Here is a 20,307-nt window from a genome sequence, read left to right as displayed (position 1 = left end):
ACTAGCTTATTAAAATTTATTTTCTCAACATGATACACACACTCTTTGTTCTGCTGGACTCAGAGTTTCCTCCCTGCAGCCTAGCGCAGGAGGTGCACCTTCTCCAGAACCAGAACCTGCCCTCTCAAGATCTCAGTTTTATTTCTGTCGCATTTAGCTGCTTCAGCTTGGACTTTTATGCAGAAATAAACATGTCTTCAAAGTACTCTTATACAAAAAACAGCAACTTTACACAAGAAAAGTGTCACAAGGTAGGAGCACTGCGATAGTTAGAAAGTTTCTTACTGACAATCTACAGAAGCATCAAGAAATTCAACATTTGCTAAATTTAAGTTTAGGCATTTAGAGTAAAAACTTTTGGATTGAAGAAAGTGATTTTTTTTGCAGGTTCATCCAGTTTCATGCTGCTTGTACCTTGATTCTGGAGATAAAACTCTGCTGTCCGTCGTCTTCTCTGCGTTTCCGTGTCTTCCTGCAGCTTCAGGTTTTATAGCAGCTGCTCCGGAGCCTCCTGTCCAATCCAGACCCTTCCCTCTGTGACATAATGACTTCCCTTGCTTCTTTTCCACTCTGTGTGAGATGTTTGATCACCAGGTCCATTACCTGTTAAAGAGCTCTCCTGGGATTGGTCACACCTCACCTCCTCCTGGAAGATCGCTTTTAAAATAAACACAGTCGGACTCTCGTCTGCTTCCCAACAGCACAGCCGTTCCCTCAGCATCTGGATGTGGAGGCATCAGATAACCCCGCAGGAAGACCTGCACTCAAACCTTCCACCATCAGTTTACACACTACATTTCATCAGTGACTGCATCAGGATTTTTAGAAATGAGGGAAAACACTGAGACATGAAGCTCCAGAAACTTTTAGTTTAATCTTCTTTTGCTCAAATTTAACTTATGACATCAAGGAACCTCTAGATATCAAAATAAACTGTTTCCAAAGGCATAAAAAATAAAACAGGTATTTAGCAGAAGCTAATGCGCAAATTTTAACCTTGTTGATACGACCATGTCCCAACAGCACAACATAGTATGTCGCACTCCAAAGGGTTTAATATGTCTACCTGTAAGGGTTGCGCTTCAGCTCCGCTAACGCTAAAGTGCTATACCAACATGTGGAAGCTAATACTAAAGCGCTAAGCACAACCATGTTGATACACATGCTAAAGTACTAAACAAAAAAATGAGCTGTGCTCTCACCGTATTAGCGGCAATGTGCCCACCACCGGGATTCAGTCATCTGTGTTTATAGGTAACCAAACTGTTTTGGAAGGTTTCTGTTTTATTTATTTGGCTCCATTTTATCCTCAAAGTTGTGCAATAAATCCAGTCAATAGAGTCTTTACACTGATGAAGTGAAGTTGCAATGTCTAGATGATGAAATATTTTTATTAAACCCAATGAGAGAAAATGTTTTAAATACTTAAAGAAGTTGTGGGGAAGGACTGATCTGACCGTTTGCTCACAGACTGACTGATTTAAAATGCTAAACTCAACAAAAGGTTCTTAAGCTTTATTGAGACGAGATACTGAACTCCTCTGTAAATATCACGAGTTTCATTCATCCTGTGAAAACCCAAAATAAACAAATAAAACCCAAATAACTCTGAAATCTGACCTCAATATCTTTGTGTTCCTGTTGCTGCTAGCATGCTAGCATCACAGCTCCAACCCCCCAACTTACTACAGGATGGAGGATTGTGTCACTGAAAAAACACACTGGGGTTAATGGCAGCAATACATGCTGACCCTCTAATTAGAGACAACCGTCTCCAGGTGATGTCATGCTAAACCTCTCCCCGTTGCCATAGAAACAGGATACATTAAAAGTTGAGCAAAGTATCCCCAAAATTGGTCTCAGTGGCTGCCTCTCTAAAGATGTGTGTTAAGGTGGAAAGATCTCAGGAGTGATCTCAGAAAATCAGCTGGGAAAAGGTCAAAGGTCATGCCAAAACCATCTGAAGTCCATCATTCTCCAGAGAGCAAAACATCTCAGACATCCCAGCAGATTGAGCCCAGCGTCACAGCGTGAAGCTCACAGATGAACTCAACGGCTCCATCTACAACTCTGCAGGCCTCGGTTAGCAGGCTAAAGGTTAAAGGTCATGATAAGACACTTTGGGTTGAAAGAGAACACCTCTTTCTCCTTAAAACAAAATGGCCACAGAGTTGAGGTCTGATCTGACTTCTGGGGCAACATAGAGATGTTGCACCATGATAGAGGAAACCAAACGCCTCATAATAGCTGTAAAGCACGGTGATGGAGGAATGATGGCAGCTGGGAGGTAAGAATGAGTCCATCTATAGCCCAAAGTATTCTAGAGTCAAACATGATCTGTTGGTCCTGGTTCAACTTCTGACGTCTAAGAAATACTCAGAGGACCCTGAAGCAGTCCTCTAAATGCAATGTTGGCATAGCGCTTTAGCATTAGCTGCTACTATTTACAGTACTGGTATAGCGTTTTAGCATTAGCCGCTACTATTTACAGTACTGGTATAGCACTTTAGCATTAGCCGCTACTATTTACAGTACTGGTATAGCGCTTTAGCATTAGCCGCTACTATTTACAGTACTGGTATAGCGTTTTAGCATTAGCCGCTACTATTTACAGTACTGGGATAGCGCTTTAGCATTAGCTGCTACTATTTACAATAGAGGTGTTACGCTTTATTGCTGTTTTTGATATGTAGTTCAGTGTTAGCGCGGCTAAGTTCATTGGAATATTTTATGTGGCAGAAAATAGTTTTTAAAATGATGAATTACTTACCTTGATCTACCTGCTTTACCTAACTTGAGCAGAGCCCACCATGTTGAATGTTTTATTGTGGCCAACCTTAGCAGCCGCTCTCCTGGAGCAAAAGCATCATGATTCATCTGGCATGGCAGAGACTGAGAGTTTAAACTAACAAGGACATTAAACTTCACTCTACCTGCCTTCAGAGTTGGATTATAAGAGCAGCTGGTGACTCATGGTTTGGCTGTTTCATCAGAATCTTTGCTAACGTCATTGACTTAACAGTCATTAAAGAGCTAACACGACTTCAGGTCCAACATGGGACATAAAGGATCCAGAACATGGAGGAGCTGCAGCTGCCTCCCTGTTTGGCTTGGAGCTGCTGTTTAACAGGTCTGCAGAAAATGATGAACTTCTTCTTTCATCATGTTCAGACCAAAGAAACTTACAAATGCATAAAAGTAAATAAATGTATAAACAAAGTAGGTTTTGCTCCTTAATCTCTGCTGCCAGATGAAGCATGGGACGGTGGTTGTTGTTCTAACTTCCTGCAGTCTGAGCCTGGTGGTGAGCCTGGAGGTGGCCTGGTGGTGAGCCTGGCGGTGAGCCTGTGGTGAGCCTGGCAGTGAGCCTGCCTGGCGGTGAGCTTGGAGGTGGCCTGGCAGTGAGCCTGCCTGGCGGTGAGCCTGGTGGTGAGCCTGGCAGTGAGCCTGCCTGGCGGTGAGCTTGGAGGTGGCCTCGTGGTGAGCCTGGCGGTGAGCCTGCCTGGCGGTGAGCCTGGTGGTGAGCCTGGTGGTGAGCCTGGCGGTGAGCCTGCCTGGCGGTGGCCTGGCGGTGAGCCTGCCTGGCGGTGAGCTTGGAGGTGGCCTGGCGGTGAGCCTGCCTGGCTGTGAGCCTGCCTGGCGGTGGCCTGGCGGTGAGCCTGCCTGGTGGTGAGCCTGGTGGTGAGCCTGGCAGTGAGCCTAGTGGTGAGCCTGGTGGTGAGCCTGCCTGGCGGTAAGCCTGGTGGTGGCCTGGTGGTGAGCCTGCCTGGCGGTAAGCCTGGTGGTGGCCTGGGGGTGAGCCTGCCTGGCAGTAAGCCTGGCGGTGAGCCTAGTGGTGAGCCTGGTGGTGAGCCTGGCGGTAAGCCTGGTGGTGGCCTGGTGGTGAGCCTGCCTGGCGGTGAGCCTTGTGAGCTTGGCGGTGAGCCTTAGGGTGAGCCTGGCGGTTCTGCCTTCTGGTGAGATTTTGTCTGGAAATGTTCAGATCCTCTGAGCAGGAATGGATTCTCTGGCAAACCTGCAAGATTTTTTGTTTTCAGTTCATAAATAATGAAAATGTGACTTTAAATGTGAGACCCAAATGGTTTTCTATAATTAGAGTGAGTTGAATTTTCTAGATTTTTATTGAAGTTTATGATATAAATCTGTAAGTTGTCACTTTAATGCCGACAAATTGTCAAAAAGAAGTTTTAACAAAGTTTTGTCGACTCTGGTGGTTTTTATCTGGAAGACATGCGGCGATCTTTGGGGTTTGAACCCGAGGCCTTCATACATGGGATGAAAGCCTTCACCCCTCCGCCTCTGCTGCGCCCAAAGAAACTCATCTTTCTTGTGTCTTTGATTTGGGAAAACAGCAGAGGTGAAAGAGTGTTCAGCCAACCATCTCCATAAATCAGAGCGAGACTCTCGGAGCGGAGAAGAAAGCTCGTTTGTTTCCCCTCCTGTGCTGCTGACGCTGCAGCCGTGATGTTCACACAGATCAGATGGCTCCCGTCTTCAGAGTGAAGGATCTCCTGGATATTCCCTGCCGTCCTCCGCTGTTGACCCAGACCTGTTTACCCAGACTGCTCTCACGCTGAAAGCCGATCCGACCCGGAGTCCAGACAAAACAGAACCTCACAGCTCCATCGATCTCTCTGCTGCCAGCAGCGGGTCAGAAACTCGCCGCTTGCTGCAGAACATTCCTGCTGCGCTGCAGCAAGATGCTTGGCTGCAACGGGATCATTAAGAACTGGAGGAAATCAAATAAACTTTATTTGCTCAAAGTGCTTTACATCATAAAAGCACAAAAATCAACAAATGAAGCATTACATTTTTCCAAGTGGCGTCGTTATACATCAGGTTATTGATCAGTGTTTCATCGATTATGTTTCCATAGCAACTCTAACCAGCTGGTTTTAGTCTGGGTTTAAAGGAACTCAGGGTTTCTGCTGTTTTTCAGTTTTCTGGAAGTTTGTTCCAGATCTGTGGTGCATAGAAGCTGAAAGCTGCTTCTCCATGTTTGGTTCTGGTTCTGATCCAGAACCAGCAGGTTGATCCAGCAGCCTGTTTGCTTTGGTTTTACTCTGTTCAGCTTTGGGCCTGATGCTCTTCACAGATGGAACCAAACACACTGAGAGCTCAGCAGAGGAACCTTGTTTCATTTTGTGTCTGCAGCCTCAGGATGCTGGACCGACTGATGGGAACCAAACGGATTTATTTAATGTCCCAAACAGACAAATCCAGAGGAAAAACACTGAAACATCAGGACAGAAGAACAGACGTCTCCTCAGCTCCTGAATGCCAACAGAAACTAAATGCCTTCTGATGCTGGATGTTTCTATGGACACATGACTTCATAAATCTGTGATCGACTCCAGGAGGCGCTCAGGAACCGAAACCAGTTTGCTCCTCTGACCCTTCAGGGTTTGACGCCAACATGCAGCATGAAAAGCTGGAGCACAAAGAGAGAATCACAGGAAGATGCAGAGCTGTTAATTCAAAACTGAATCAACACTGTCTCAGAAATAATCAATAAGTACTCCAATAAATACATTTCCCCATGAAAATAAAACTAAATAAAAAATTTAATGGGAATTTAATTGATCTGTTTCATTTATTTATTTCAGACCCAAAGCACAGAAAAAAACACTCAGTGAAACGTAAGAACATAAAACCAAAAAGCCCATGAAATGTGTAGCTATTTATCTAGATGCTTCAGCACCAGTCTTCCTTTCTCTAGATCTACAAAATCACCATGCAGCTCCCTCTGACATTCTCTGGACTTTTCTATCAACATCCAAATAAAATACATAAATACAACTCATTTACTAAATAAATACTTTTTTTTATATTTATCTATTTTTATTTCTAGGTACATTGATTTATTTGATGGGAGTACTTACTGGTAACAGTTTTTATTTGTGTAATTTGTTGCAGTTCTCCAAAGAAAGACCCAGGATTGGAACCAGTATTTCTGCCAGCTGCAGTTCATCCGGCGGCCAGGCGGTGGCAGCACAGCGCAGCAGCTGAACTCAGTTCATGTTTTCCTTCGAGTAAACATGAACGTTTTTCCATCCTAAACTTTATTTAGTTTCCTATGATTCAGGAAAACATTAGTGAGTTTTTCGACAACAGAAAATGGCCAGAGTTATTGTATGGATGGTTTAGTAAATGTAATTGTATGAAAATCTGATCTTTGTGTTGATCTTGTTCTTGTTTTCAAGAGGAAACAACAGAAAACCCAGAAGCTGCTGATGAAGACAGGAAGGTTCCTGTTGAAAGTCTCTTCAGCCTTCAGGCTGTGTCAACCTGATGAGAAGCAGGACATGAAGTGGAAACATTTTATTCCTGCTGATGTCAGCGAAGCGAGCGTCTGTCCAGAGAAGATCTCAGACGGTTTCTGGAAACAACAAACGCTGAACAAAGATGGAGGAGTGAAGGTTTGGTGAACTGAAGCTGCCCTGTGATTGGCTGAGTGAACCTGTTATTGGCAGCTGAAGCCAGCGGCCCCCTGGGCGCTGCGCTGTGATTGGTGGCTCGTTTTACTTTTTGTTTCTCTTTTTGTTTCTTTATGATAATTTTGCAGTGATTTTAGCTGCTTTGTGTCATCAGCTCCACCTCCGCTCTCTGTCTAATCAACCAAAGTTTCTTATTTGGTAAGTTCCAACCTTTGTTTCTACCATTTGTGGGGTTTTTTTGTTGTTTTTTTATTTGTCTTATATTGTTGCTCTTTATTCTGAGGTTTTCCATTTTTGCCGTTATTAGCTTTTGTTTGCAGCCAGTTTTATTCTCCTGATCAGTGTTAGTCTTGAGTTCTTACCAGACTCATCTTGTTTCTTTAACTTTTGCAGAAACTGTTTTCATTCCAGAGATGAATGAAAACCAAATGCAGAGAAACCATGAAACCGGTCCGTGCTACTCTGCAGTCTGTGCAGGCTTTCTCTTGTCCTGGTCCAGTACTGCTCCAGCTGTTGCCACGGTAACTGGACTCTTGGCTCGGCGATGACCCCTTGAGGCTTGGCCGCAGTTCAGCGGCTCCCTGTTGGACCTGGAGCCCCAGCAGCCGGCCGTCCCGCTCTGGCGGCTCTTCAGGCGGCGTTCGTCTGCAGGGCCTGACGCGCCTCAGGAACCTAAAGAGTCTCTGGTAACACTTTATTTGAAGGGGGGTGAATAAGACTGTCATGACACCGTCATAAACATGACATAACACCTGTCATGAACATGAATAAGCCTTCATGAACAGTTATGACTGTTGTCATAAAGCGTCATTCGGTAAATTATGACACTTTTAATACAAAGTTGACATTATTCAAATGTCTTCGTTATGACAACTTGACATTAACCAAGAAATCATTACTGATATAAATTTGTTATAAAAGTTTTACTGATTGCACTTTAAAAATTAGGTAACTTTATGTTATTAAAGGTAAAGTTTAATCAGTAATGATTTCTTGGTTAATGTCAAGTTGTCATAACAAAGACATTTTGAATAATGTCAACTTTGTATTAAAAGTGTCATAATTTACCGAATGACGCTTTATGACAACAGTCATAAATATTCATGAAGGCTTATTCAAGTTCACAACAGGTGTTATGTCATGTTTATGACAGTGTCATGTCAGTCTTATTCACCCCCCTTCAAATAAAGTGTTACCGAGTCTCTTTCCTAAACACCAGATCACTGATTGGAGGCTCTTTGTGTGATGAAAAGAAACTGAAAGATGAGATTTAACTTTCTGTATCTGAGTAAAAGTTATGTTAAAATTAGAAATAAAATTTTTATCCTCATTGTTATTTTTTGTCTGGTCTGTGTAAGTTGATTTTATCATTATTTGATTTTTTTCTTTTTTTGTCCTTTTGACAAATTTGTGTTGTGTGTAAATTTCCATATGATGTAAGCTAGCTAGTCTTTTAGCATTTATCCTGGGGTCCAGCACAAATGTATCACCAATCTGTGCAAAAAAAGCTAGCTAGCTGGTGTTGGAATGCAGCTAGCATCGTGTCGGTTGGCAACAGAAGAGAGCCAGTGGCAAAAACGAACGTCACTCAGCAAACTGGTAAAGTAAAACGGATAGCTAGCTAGCAAAGGTATGTTAGCGGCTAGGTACTGTAGCCGAAACTGCCTCTAATCACAGAAAACTTTGAATATGTCTGTGCATGACTAAAACTGTTTCTAGAAAGGACAGAGTTGCAGTAATCAATACGTTGTGAATGAGGGAAAGACGAAATTATTTCTGTTACGCAGATGGAAATATGCAGACCAGATTATGGATATGAGAGGATGAATGGAGGGAAGCGTTCAGGAATGTGGGAGTGAAGTTACCAACTTTTGATAATATAGATTTTTTGCCAGTGAGGAGAATTTCAGTTTTATTGTTTCATTTGATAAAGTTTGAGGCGAACCAGGATTTTACCTCAGATAGCTGGTCAAAGTTGCAGGAGTGACTGAAGAGTTTTCACTCTGACAGCAAAAACCGATTTAAAGTAAATCTCATCTTTCAGTAAATCATTAATCAGATTCTCCTCCAGAAAAATGTTGGACTTGCAGTGATCTGTTATTTTCTGTGAATTAGCTTGTTTTTAAATGCATCTTAAACTGAGTTTAGTTCTGAAGAAGATGCTTCTCTCCATCCAGCTTCAGGTTTGTTGTTCTTCTGGTTGCAGTCGCTCTGAGGTTTAATTATAATCTACAGAAACAGGAGGAAATGGCCTTTATTTTACACTTCACTGACCAGGGAGAAGAACTCTTTGTCCAAACTATCATCACGCTTCGGTGGTGGCGCACGTTGACACGCGATCCCAGTCAGCCAATCAGAGGCCAGGACCACAGTGATGTCATCAGGTCCGTAAACCGGACTCCTCTCTGCGCTGCGATGCGTTTTAACCTGCTCTACCAACTGCGCCACTGTGCAGTCCAGGATATAATTTGTGCAGCAAATTGACTTTTTATTTAACTATCACAAATCAAATAAAGCTTTCATAAATAGTGAATTAAATAATTATAAAATAACTCAAACTTATGAATTTCCTTCAAGTGGTGAACCAAATTGAACAAAATAACAAAATTGAAATTCATAAAACATTTTTGTTAACTGACATAAATAAAAATCGTAAATAATAATCTCCATTATTTACGATTTTTATTTCAGTATGTTTTATAAAACCAAAACATAGTGAAATTACAGATATAATAACCTTTGTTTTCATGTTTATGATAATTTTCAAACTGATGTGAAATTGATTATTTTTTCTCCACACAAACAGTTTACGTCAGCTGTCGGTAAATTACGGCGCTCCATGCTCCTCCAGGTGGCGCTGTGCTAGTCCGCAAAATGGTGACTGCAAACTTTGGGAGCAAAGAGCAGAGTTTAAAAAATGTTTTCTTCTGTTGAGTATTCATCACATAAACAATGCTCAATACTCATAACCACCAAACTTTGACCTTTTTGAATTCTGCACCTAAAAATGAGCCTAAATATGAAAAACTATAAAAAGTAATAATAACTAATAAAACACAGAAGACACTAATTAAAACTAACTGAAGCAGTTTAAATGAAATAAATCTTAAAGCCAAACTGAATCTGGACTGATGATGATGATGATGATGATGGGACTCTGAGGAGCTGATCAGTGATTGGTTGCTTATCGTTTCCACTGATTGGACGCTGCAGCTCGTCCTGCATGACCAGACGCAGCAGGTTGTCAGCTCAGCAGCTGCTCGACCCGACCCGCCTCAGCTTCGGATCAGAACCGGGCTGGCCGGGCTCAGCGGCCGCCTCCGCCGCTCCTCCCGGGGCTTTAATTGGCCCGGAGCTCGCCGCAGGCCGCCATTATGGAGGTAGAAAAGGCTCGGCAGCACGAGGCCGGCGGCACACACACACACACACAGATTGATGGTGTGTGTGTGTGAAATCATGCATGCATGATGCAGGGAGTGTGTGTCAGGGGCAGTTCATGATTTGAGGGGGGTAGTTAATGTGTGCAGCGGCCTCCTGTGCAGAAGTCAGGCGTCGTCTTTAGATTATCTCTACAGGAGACAAACATGCTCAGGATTAACCAGGCAAGTCCACACACACACACACACACACACACACACACACACACACACACACACACACCTGACAGGTGTGTTGCTCTACAACTGCGCCGCAGCTGTTGGCGCCTTTAGCTCTATTTTAAAGATCCTGATCGGTTTTGTTTTCTTTAAACCATTTCTTTGATGTTTCTCCTTTTTACATCAGAAAACAAGCAAATACTGAAAAAGCTTCATTATTTTAATTAATCTTATATTTTATCATCCCATCTGCTTTAATATAAATTGCATGAGTTTATTTTGCCTCTAGTTTCCATAGCTTAGCTTAGCTTATGTTAGCTTTGATTAGTTTCCTTAGCTTAGCTTAACCCAGCCAACTTTTTTATAATTCACCTTTTTATTTTTGTCTTTTCTCAGCATTAAACAATCAAACTGTCAATATTAGCTCATGCTGACCTTTTTAGTCACTGGTGTTACATTTTTATACAAATATATTTGAGCAGTGTTTATGCTAAGCTAAGCTAATGACCTGCTCTATAAAAACATGTGTTTGTTAGTTCTCTCTGTGTTTCTCTCATTTTTCCGTCTGACTCCGTTCAGCAGCAGATGAGGCCCGTTTTCTCTAGGCGAGCTGGGAGTGGCCGCCGCCGCGGACGTCCAGCGGCGCGGAGGCTGCTGGACGTCAGGGAGCCGCCGCTGTCGTCCAACAAATCCCCTCTGCCCGGCCCACCGTCATTAGGATCCCAGCAGGGAGGAAGGGCAGGAAGGGAGGCGGGCGGGTTTAACATCTGCCCCGCTGAACCTGACTTAGACCACCAGGTAGCCCACCTGTAGCCCGCTGCCTCGTTAGGCCTGAACTGCTTCACAGCTGACAGGCCGCCTACCATCAGACCAATCAGGACCAGAACCAGAGCCAAAAGCTACATGATGCAATAAATGTGATTAGAAGTTAATCTCAGATTGAACCACATTCTCATGAAACACTGAAATAAAGTGGCACATCTTCACTGCTTCTATTCACATGGCCTGCATTTTTATTTGCACTATTTATTGTATTAAATTATATATAGTTAATACTTTATTCCTGTTTTTGGTCCTTTTGGATCATGTTTTCTAAGGTTATTTTACATTTCATCCTTTTTTAAGTAGCATTCTTGCAGACAGAAAAGTTTTTCATTGGGGAAGGAAACTTGTTTGCCCATGATAAACAAACGTTGAACTTGAACTAAACCATCTTTATTTAATACTCCTGGGTGATTCCATCATTTAGTACACAATGTTAAACAGCTTTTCATTGCTCATCACTAAAGTCTGCTTTTCATAAACAGACTGAATTTATGCTGTTTGTAAACCAACAATGATTTTAAAGCTGCACAACTAAATGTGTAAAACAGAAAAAATACCAAAAATACAGAGAAGCTGCTGATAGTCTGAGTGCAGAAGTTCAACATGTTGATTCTGCTGTGTGTAATAAAATCATCATAAACATAAATAAAATGCAAAATGGTGAAAACTGCATGGGATTTATAAAAGTACAAACCTGTTTTAATTGGGAGCAGTTTTCCTCAGAAACTAATTCTCTAAAACATTCAGCATATACAGGAGACAAGAAGCTAATCTGATATTTATAGCTAATATTGACTAAATCTCTATTTTGGTACAAAGTTAGATTACTGTCGCTAGCTAGTTAGCGTCAACTAGCTTAGCTTTCTTTGTGCATCCCTTTTAAGTGACGATAAAACTTTGACATTTGCAACTTTCGGTCCCCTTTGTTTTACAAATTAATTCCTTTTGATTTATGTAGATAAATTAAATAACAGACATTTTCTGTCGCTCCCAGACAACCACGGCTCCGATTCTTCGAGTGAAGTCCTCCAATAAGTTATCACAATGTAAAATATTTATGCTGTTTTTAATGTTTGTAGTTGGAGGATTTCCGTCTCGTTGTTTTGGCTGTAATTTATGTTACATTTTTTAACTGCAAGGTTATTTTAAGGTTAACTCACCTTGAAGAGGAAGTGACTGAATCCGGCTTTAAGCACAATTCTAAAATGTTTAATTCATAATCTCAGAATCAGAAGAGAACTTGATAAATCAAACTTTCAGTAATAAAAATGATTCAGAAAATCCCGGAGCTGTTTGGTAATTTCTCTCATTTCCATCTGGACCAGCTGCCTGAACCGTTCTGGCTGTTTGGTTTTTTAGGATAGAAGTATTGAGCTTCAAACTGAACTTTTAGTTGGAGCTCAATATTTAACTCAGTATTTAGTTTGGAACTGGCAGTTATAAACGAATGAACGGTGAAAACAGGAACTGATTTTGACGGACTAAATAACCGGAATCGTCCTGTTAGTTTTGACTGAACTTCACATGTTGGGTTTTTGGAGGCTACCTGTCCCCAGGTGAGTCTGACTCGCTCAGCTCTTTCTGCGCGCTGATTGGACAAGCCGGCACGTGCGTGACTGCGGGAGGTGACACCTGTTGCTGCGCGTGGGAGGAAATCTCTGCAGCTTTGCTCACACTGAACTCACATCACAGGCAGAAATTCACCCTCTCACCAAAGTTTCCTCTCATCCTGCAGCTTTAGGACCAGAACCCGGACCCGGTTCTGGTTCGGCACTGAGGATTTTTCCCGCCTCGCTTCCCGTCCCTGTGGTTCCTGGAGAGTCCGGTGCGCTTTACGCACAGCGCGGAGGAGACGCGGCGCGTTCAGGTCTGAATCTGACGGCGGTAAAGAGCTGCTCGGTTAATCGGTGGAGGAGAAGCTAAGTTCAGTCTTCAGTTTCACTTGTTTTAGGAAAAGCTTCGCCTTCAGCTCGTCAAACTGAAGATCATCCAGCAGAAATCAGCTGTCAGAAAAATTAAAGATGATTTCAGATTCCAACCTGCAAAGTCTGAACGTTCAGTTTTAAACCCAACATTTACATGAGACTTTGCTTTTAAACGTTTATTTATTGTTTTATTGATTATCTTTTGTTGAGAAAGTTTGTGCTGTTTTATGACATTATTGTGTAAATTCCGTGTCAATCTCTTTAAAAGCATCAAATCTTAAGAAACGATGCTGTTTTAGTCACTTTAGGTTCACACTTGATTTAAAATCCTTCAGTATAACAGAAGCTGCTGTCAGTGCAGGATGGAAGAACTGCATGACTTTAATCAGACTGTGGACAAACAGGCAGCCAGTAGCTCTGAGGTTATTATTAGAATGGAAGAGGGAAGGAAGAAATTAGAAATAAAAATCACCAGCAGCCAAACTGCAAGACTTTCCCAGAAAATCAGAACTTTCTGGATATTTGAGCTTTAAATCAGTTGCCGGGTTCACCACCCTGAACAACCTGCTCTACTTTGGAACAGATTTTCTTTTCTCAGTGAAATGATGCAGTAAATTTATCATCAGTAAATGTTTATTTATTTCAGCTATTTGCAGCAATTCTGGTCTGGACTGCAGGAAATCTGGATATGAATGTTTTTATGTGTGACATGTTCAGCAGGTCTGCATGTCGAGGCTCTGAATGGCTCAATCTGAAGAGCACCACAGCATCATACTGCCATCGCCGGGTCTCCTGCTGCACAGAGTCACTTAAAGTAAGTTATTTCATTTACATAGAAGCTGATCCACTTCTGTAGAGGGAGTTCAGTTAGAGCTCTACCTGTAGGGGTCGGTGTTTCACCTTGAAAACATCCTGCTGTTTAGGCTGACTGTGTTTATAAGGAATACATTAAACTTCTTGGTTCTCTGTGGGGGTTTCTTCTCAAGCTGTTCTTCTTCTTCTCTTCTTGGTCACTTCTGTGGCAGCGACATTGTTGGTGTTTCCATGGAAACACTGGCCTCTATGTGGGAACATGAGCATGACCCCACCGACCTCTGTGACCTCGATGAGAGCAGAAACATGCTATCGTCTTTGTGGGGTGAGTCAAGCTAACGCTAATGTTCTGGACCTGACCTTGACCTGATCCCGCCCCCATTTGTAATTTAGCCAATCACAGTGCAGCATGAGCAGGTCTTTATTTACTTATCAAACAGATTGATCCATTCCATTCTCTAAAAAATCAAAGATCATTTTCTTTGTGTCTCGTCAGCCGGAGTTCAGTTGGTCTGATCCCAGCTGGATTCTCCTGACCTCCTCTTCTGACCACAGGGGGCGCTGTTGTGAAGTCCAGATCTATTTAAATCATGTTTTAAATTCAGATTCTTCATCCTGCCAGCAGGGGGCAGGGTTTCTGTACTTAGATTAAACGTTTTATTATCTAACAGTAAAAATCAGACTTAAATGTTCAGTCAAATCCAACATGGTCGCGTTATTAAAACCTGTCGACTTTAGAGGTTTCGTTTGATCATATGAAGGATTGTTTTTGATGATTACATCATTTCCTGCGTGTTTCTGTCAGAATCCAAGTGTGCTTTCACTCCCTCTGCTGGCCTGATGTGGACACAGCAGCTCTCGCCTCACCTCCAGAGGAACAAGCAGGTAGACAACACCTGTTTACTGTCAGGTTAACATCATTAGTTCTTATTCACTTTAATACCAGCAGTTAAACCAGAAAAGAGATCATAAATCGTCGTTAAATAAACTCTGAGTGCAGATCATTGAAGATCTGGACCAGTTTTCAGTTTGTTTCTGGCGCTCATGATTCTTCTTGTGCTTCCAGCTGCAGGATGCGCTGCTGCAGAGGGAGGAAGAGCTGGCCAGGCTGCAGGAGGAGAACAGCAAACTCAGAGGATTCCTCAGTTCCTCTTTTGTGACGAACCTGCAGGAAAAAGCGAAGGTGGGTGATTGGACTGAGCCTGTAGTGAGGAAGGGATTACAGTGATCCCTCGCTATAACGCGGTTCGCCTTTCACCATCTCGCTGCTTTGCAGATTTTTTTGTGCAGTTTTTTTCACAGTGCATTGTGTTCTGCGTCCTGATTGGCTAAACAGTCTCCGAGCTCCTTCTCTACCTGTGTGGCAATACAGTATTTAAATATAAGTAATACAGATTGGCCATTCAGGAGATGAAAGCTGAAAACTTTGAATGCCAGCTGGAAAAAACTGTGGCCAGAGGCAGCAGAACCCGACCGGAGGCTCAGATTCGTCGCTCTGCCGTAGATCCAGCTGTGAATCTCTGGGGCAGGTTGGAGGAGACGCTTTAATGACGTGACTCCGGATCACATTAAGGCCCGATTGATGAACGCGTAAATCCGCTGACCTGAAAACAGGTTTTGTTCTTCGGTTTTAATGTAGAGTATTTAATTATGCTGTATAATAATTGTAAAAACTAAAGGTAAACTACTTTGCGGATTTCACTTATTTTCGGAACGCAACCCCCACGAAAAACGAGGGATCACTGTACTGAGGTTCGGCTGTCCGGTCTCAATGTGTGCTGCAGATCTGGAGAACACATTGAGTTTTGACCGAGTTTCCTGAGGCTTTTAGTTTTGGGACAGAAAAGCTTTAAGGATTGGTGTGTTCCCAAAGGAAGAGCTGTGTGTCATGTAGGTCAGTGGTTAACAACTCCAGTCCTAAGCATCAGTTTCCTGAAACGCTTAGATTGGAACCAGAACTCCACCATCTGCTCCACCTCCAGCTGCTCTGGTTCTCTTTCTCTCTGCTCCGAGTCAAACCAACCTGTTCCCCTCCTGGCCTGTGGGGGCGCTGCACCAAGAACCACTGAAGGAAACGACACAAAAACCTCTGAAGACACTGAGAGCAACTTCCTTCTTCACCAGATGGAAACAAGATGGAGGCGTCAGATTTTAGCGGTTGGAGGATTTCTCTTTAGTCTTTGGCTGAAGACCAGGAGCAATTTCTACTGCTAGCGCTAGGCTAGCATGTTAGCTTTGGTTGTATTTATCCAGAATGCCCTGTTCTGTAGTCAACTTCCTATTTTTGGAGCGGTCTCCGGTCCACTTGGCGTTCACATTCAAACCAAACTTTGGTTCACTTTGACCGAACCCAGGCCGAGGTTTGGAGGGCCAGAGGTCAAAGGTCAGTTAACATTCACAACCAAACTTTGATTGCCCAAAGAAACCTTAGACAGAGATTCCCTTCTTCTGAACCTCCAGAAAAATGCAAATAAAGATATTTAGAGCACAGAAGGATGAAGATAAGGCAACACAGAAACAACCACACACACTCATCCTTAAGGACAATTTATATAGAACCATTAGCCTGGCAGTCATGTTTTAGGACCGAGGGAGGAAGCTGAGAGACATGAATGCTATCTGAATCTGTCTCATCTGTTCTGCATCACAGAAACTGACAGCAGACAGGAGGAATCTGAAGAGAAACCAGAGCAGCTTCGATCATGAACCCTCTGAGGTCAGAGGTCATCCGTTCTCCAAGCAGATCACTAAGAGAGTCTGCCGAAACCTGACTGCTGAGTTCTGCTCTGAGTCCTCTGCCGGGTCAGCCTCTCCAGAACCAAGCCTGGATCTCTGGGTGCTGCGAATGTTGGGCCTGAAGGACCAGAACACCATCGATGCGTCCAGCGAATCAGAGTCCAGCTTAAAGGATCTGGTGTACTGCGACGCCTTTGGTTCCCCGGTGTCCACTCCATCCTCTGTCCACAGCTATTGCCAAACCGCCGCAGGGGAGACGGACCACCTGTCCTCTGAAGGCACCTTTTCTGCCAGGCCAGTACCAACCTGCTCCGGACCTGTCGGAGCCTTGCCTAGCTCTGCGCTGACAGAGATCTGCTCCACCAGAGGCGTCCAGCTGCTGGAGTCCAGCTGGACTCCAAACGAGCAACTCTGCTTCACCTCCAGGTCGTCTTCCGGTTCTGTTCTGAACAAATCTCAGGCGCCCTCTAGTGGCTGCAGCGCTACGTCATCACAGTCGCTTCACAAACCGACAGATTTGGCTTTCAGCATGTCCCTCAGTCCGTCCAGCAGCGTGAAGACACACAGCTTCCCCCAGGGACAGGCCTTCATCAGGAAGGACACGGGGGGCCGGTGGAACTTCACATGGGTTCCCCGACAGGAACCATAGCTGACCCGAAGGAACTGCAACTGACCCGAAGGAACCGTAACCGACCCGAAGGAACTGCAACTGACCCGAAGGAACCGCATCCGACCCGAAGGAACTGCAACTGACCCGAAGGAACCGTAACCGACCCGAAGGAACCGTATCCAACCTGAAGGAACCGTATCCAACCCGAAGGAACCGCATCCGACCCGAAGGAACCGTAACCGACCCGAAGGAACCGTAACCGACCCGGAGGAACACAAAAGAATCATATCTGACCCAGAGGAACCGTAACCGACTCGAAGGAACCGTATCCAACTTGAAGGAATTCTAACAGACATGAAGGAACCGCAACCGACCCGAAGGAACCGTAATCGACCCGAAGGAACCGTAACCGACCCGAAGGAACCGCATCCGACCCAAAGGAACCGCATCCGACCCGAAGGAACCGCATCCGACCCGAAGGTTCCCCCTGCAGAAAGAGACACCTGCTGTCTATAAAGTTACTCAATTAAAACCTAACAGCAATAATTTGGATTATTTCATTTTAACAAGAGTAAAAAATGGGGATCAATTTTTCAAAGTCTGGTTTTCATCATGGTAATCAATTTATAATTGTCAGATTCAAACAAAAATATTTAACAATTTAATTAGCTCCAAACTAAATATTAAATATTTAGTTCCCACCCAAATATTTAGTGAGCAAGCAAACTATTTAGCTCCAAACTAAATATTTAGCTCTTAGCTAGACAAACGTTTAGTTACCTCAGAGATGAAAATGTCATTTACAAACTGCTTAGCTCAGAGTTAAATGTTTAGCTAATGTGCAAATTCAATTCCAGATAAGTGGAAGTAGACTATCAAAATAAAAGGTGGGTCTTCAGAAATTTGGTTTGAACCAAATATAGCTTACTGGCTAAATATTTTGCTTGCAAAATAATTTTTTGTCTTGTAACAAGATATTTGGCTTGTTAACTAAATATTTAGTTAACTGTAACATTTATAAACTTATGAATAAAATGGTGAAAATATGACTGAAAATTTAACGCCCCCTTTTTCTTATGAGTCTACATAACTGAAATTACTGCTGTTAATTTTTGACAGTGTAACTTTACAAAAGGCGCTCCATACAGTTCTAACTGGTTGCTTTTTTTATAAGTTGATCTGTTCTGGTGACTGAATGTTTAATGTAATTTATATCCTGCTTTGTAAACTTTTATTCTGACCAAGAAACAAAACAAAAATCCAACAAGATCCTGAGATGAGACTTCAGACGCTGAAACAAACCAGAACACAATCCTTCCAGCGTTTTCTGGACTCTCTGCAGAGAAGAAACACAAATACCAGTGACCAGCCAAACTGTGTTACAGCCTGCCGGTGGTGAAAACCAACTTACGACCCGTTTAACTTTTAAAATGAACAAAACTGCCTGAAATTTAGTCTTAATGTTGAGATGCTTATTTATTTAACTTTGCTAAACTGCCAGTTTGATAAACCAATGAGCCAAAACATGGTGACCACCAGCAGAGAGAGAGCAAGGATAACGGCCGAAGAATCCCTGAACGGGTCGGTTCTGTTCGGCTCGGCAAATCCTGGGCTGGCGTTTTCAGGGGAGCATTTCCACCGCCGCTTTGATTCTTACTGCGTTAACGCCACACTAGATATGCTAACTAAATATTTAGTTTGCAAGTTGAATATTTACCTGGCTACTGAACACTTTAGACTTGGAGCTACATATTTAGTTAATAAGCAACTAACTAAACATGTTAGTTAGTTGCTTAGCTTGTTAACTAAATATTTAGCTTACAAGTTAACCAGGAGGCTTGTAAAAGAGACCTAGGTGTCATCAGGTTTTTATCTGGTTTCATAAAGGTTAATAAAAAATAATAAGCAAATACTTAGCTCCAAACTAAATATTTAGTTAGCGAGCTAAATGTTAGATCCATGCTGATTTTGTAGTTTGCTAACTAAATATATAGCTTACTATTGATATTTTTAGTTTTAGAGCTAAATATTTAATTGGCAAGCAAAATGTGTAGTTTGATAACTAAATGTATAGATTGCAAGTTATATTTTTAGCTTTAAGCTAAAGATTTAATTAGCCAGATAAGTATTTAGTTAGCATGCTTCAAAATCAACATCGAGCTAAATATTTGGCTCTGTGTTAAATATTTAGCTTGCTAATTAAATCTTTCATTTTGGAGCTAAATTAGCAAGCTAAATATTTAGTTTTGTGCTAAATATTTAATTGGCAAGAAAATTATTAAGCCTGCTAACTAAATATACAGTTTGCTAATGGAACTGGAACATACATAAATATATGAAATATATAATGAAAGTATAACTTTGACAAATTAACCCCATTGTTTAGTTTTCCTGCAAACTAAAAAACTAATTTATTGCTGTTAATTTTTGCCAGTGTAACAAGTCTCATTAGACTTGTCTTGGGACTTGTGAACATGCTAGCTAAATTATGATCCAATTAAACGTTCCAGGACTGAAATAAATCGTCCAGCAGAATAGTTTGGTTGGTGGTTATTAAGCCTCGGCTTGTTGGGGCCAAAAATCAGATCCTGTCCTAAAAAACAAGCAACAATTTTACGACGAAATTAAGACCAGTTCATATTAAAACATGAAACTTCCTCTGGAGCAAAAACAGTTTTCATTAAAACAACAGAAATAAATTATTTTAAACATTTAAAAACAGGCTAAAATCTAAAAAAAAATTAACATTTATTGAAATTGAAATTGAAATTTATTTCGAACATGATACAAATATAAAAAGTAATATAGTACACAATAAGAAAAGTGAATAGAAAAGAAGAAAAGAAAAAAAAAATACAGATATCTGTTTCAGTTAACATATCATGCTCACCACATTACAAAAGATTGTCCAGTTTTATCAGATTTATAACTAGTTGAACATTTCCTACCACTTAAAATCACAATAAATGTCGTTTTACATAATAAAAACAGTTTACAATTGGTTTACATTTTGTTCCTTTTAGAAACGTCGATGAAATAAATCCAGAATGAATCCGATCTTATTTTTTGCATTAGCTGCTAGAAATGAAACATGTTTAATCTTTTTATATCTATTAATTCAGTGAGATAATGAGCCATAAATGCTAACCATGCTAACCATGACAGCCAATGAAATTAGCTCCTGATCTGTGAAGTCGCCTTGCTAATGTGCTTTAAATACTGTATGTCAGATTATCTGTGCTGTTTTTATACACAAGTTTTGATTTAACTGAACAAATAAATTGTGTTTTAGGATGAAATGTGTTTGTTGTCGACCCAAAGTGACGATTCAGAACGTGAAGCTGTGGTTTCAGAACTGATCCATT

The 20,307-nt window shown here is 42.0% G+C and overlaps 2 protein-coding genes and 1 long non-coding RNA gene across 6 annotated transcripts in view; 2 read left to right on the top strand and 1 right to left on the bottom strand.

Moving 5' to 3' along the window:
• Positions 1 to 877, bottom strand: part of ostn (osteocrin) — an 8,876-nt gene extending 7,999 nt beyond the window's left edge. The window contains exon 1 of the mRNA XM_015057200.1: positions 415 to 877. The gene's annotated coding sequence lies outside the window, so the exon portion shown is untranslated. The remainder of the gene's footprint in view (positions 1 to 414) is intronic.
• Positions 878 to 5,983: 5,106 nt separating this feature from the next.
• Positions 5,984 to 7,180, top strand: LOC106962655 (uncharacterized). Its single transcript, XR_001428025.1, has 3 exons — positions 5,984 to 6,095; positions 6,204 to 6,635; positions 6,831 to 7,180. It is a non-coding gene; the product is annotated as an uncharacterized LOC106962655 (long non-coding RNA).
• A 3,570-nt stretch (positions 7,181 to 10,750) lies between these two features.
• gmnc (geminin coiled-coil domain containing) lies at positions 10,751 to 18,038 on the top strand. 4 transcript variants are annotated; one of them, XM_015057225.1, is made up of 7 exons: positions 10,751 to 10,831; positions 12,594 to 12,725; positions 13,504 to 13,597; positions 13,809 to 13,921; positions 14,402 to 14,481; positions 14,663 to 14,779; positions 16,247 to 17,488. In XM_015057225.1, the coding sequence occupies exons 4-7, from the start codon at positions 13,828 to 13,830 to the stop codon at positions 16,979 to 16,981; spliced, it is 1,026 nt and encodes a 341-aa protein (XP_014912711.1). In that variant the 5' UTR covers positions 10,751 to 10,831; positions 12,594 to 12,725; positions 13,504 to 13,597; positions 13,809 to 13,827; the 3' UTR covers positions 16,982 to 17,488. The 4 variants fall into 4 exon arrangements, with proteins under 4 accessions (XP_014912711.1, XP_014912708.1, XP_014912713.1 ...); XM_015057222.1 differs by lacking the exon at positions 10,751 to 10,831 and having other exon boundaries at positions 12,438 to 12,725; positions 16,247 to 18,038; XM_015057227.1 differs by lacking the exons at positions 10,751 to 10,831; positions 13,504 to 13,597; positions 13,809 to 13,921 and having other exon boundaries at positions 12,439 to 12,781; positions 16,247 to 18,038.
• Positions 18,039 to 20,307: the final 2,269 nt, after the last annotated feature.

Source organism: Poecilia latipinna, unplaced genomic scaffold (genome assembly GCF_001443285.1).
Source record: "Poecilia latipinna isolate Pla-1442-1.1 unplaced genomic scaffold, P_latipinna-1.0 Scaffold1444, whole genome shotgun sequence".
Lineage (NCBI taxonomy): Eukaryota > Metazoa > Chordata > Actinopteri > Cyprinodontiformes > Poeciliidae > Poecilia > Poecilia latipinna.
This window is presented reverse-complemented; position numbering and strand designations above follow the sequence as displayed.

Bases quoted from the DNA above. Each gene is read 5' to 3' on its own strand.
- gmnc (XM_015057222.1), top strand. From the start codon at position 13,828: ATGGAAACACTGGCCTCTATGTGGGAACATGAGCATGACCCCACCGAC. The intron at 13,922-14,401 runs GTGAGTCAAGCT...TGTTTCTGTCAG, and splicing joins CATGCTATCGTCTTTGTGGG to AATCCAAGTGTGCTTTCACT. The intron at 14,780-16,246 runs GTGGGTGATTGG...TCTGCATCACAG, and splicing joins ACCTGCAGGAAAAAGCGAAG to AAACTGACAGCAGACAGGAG.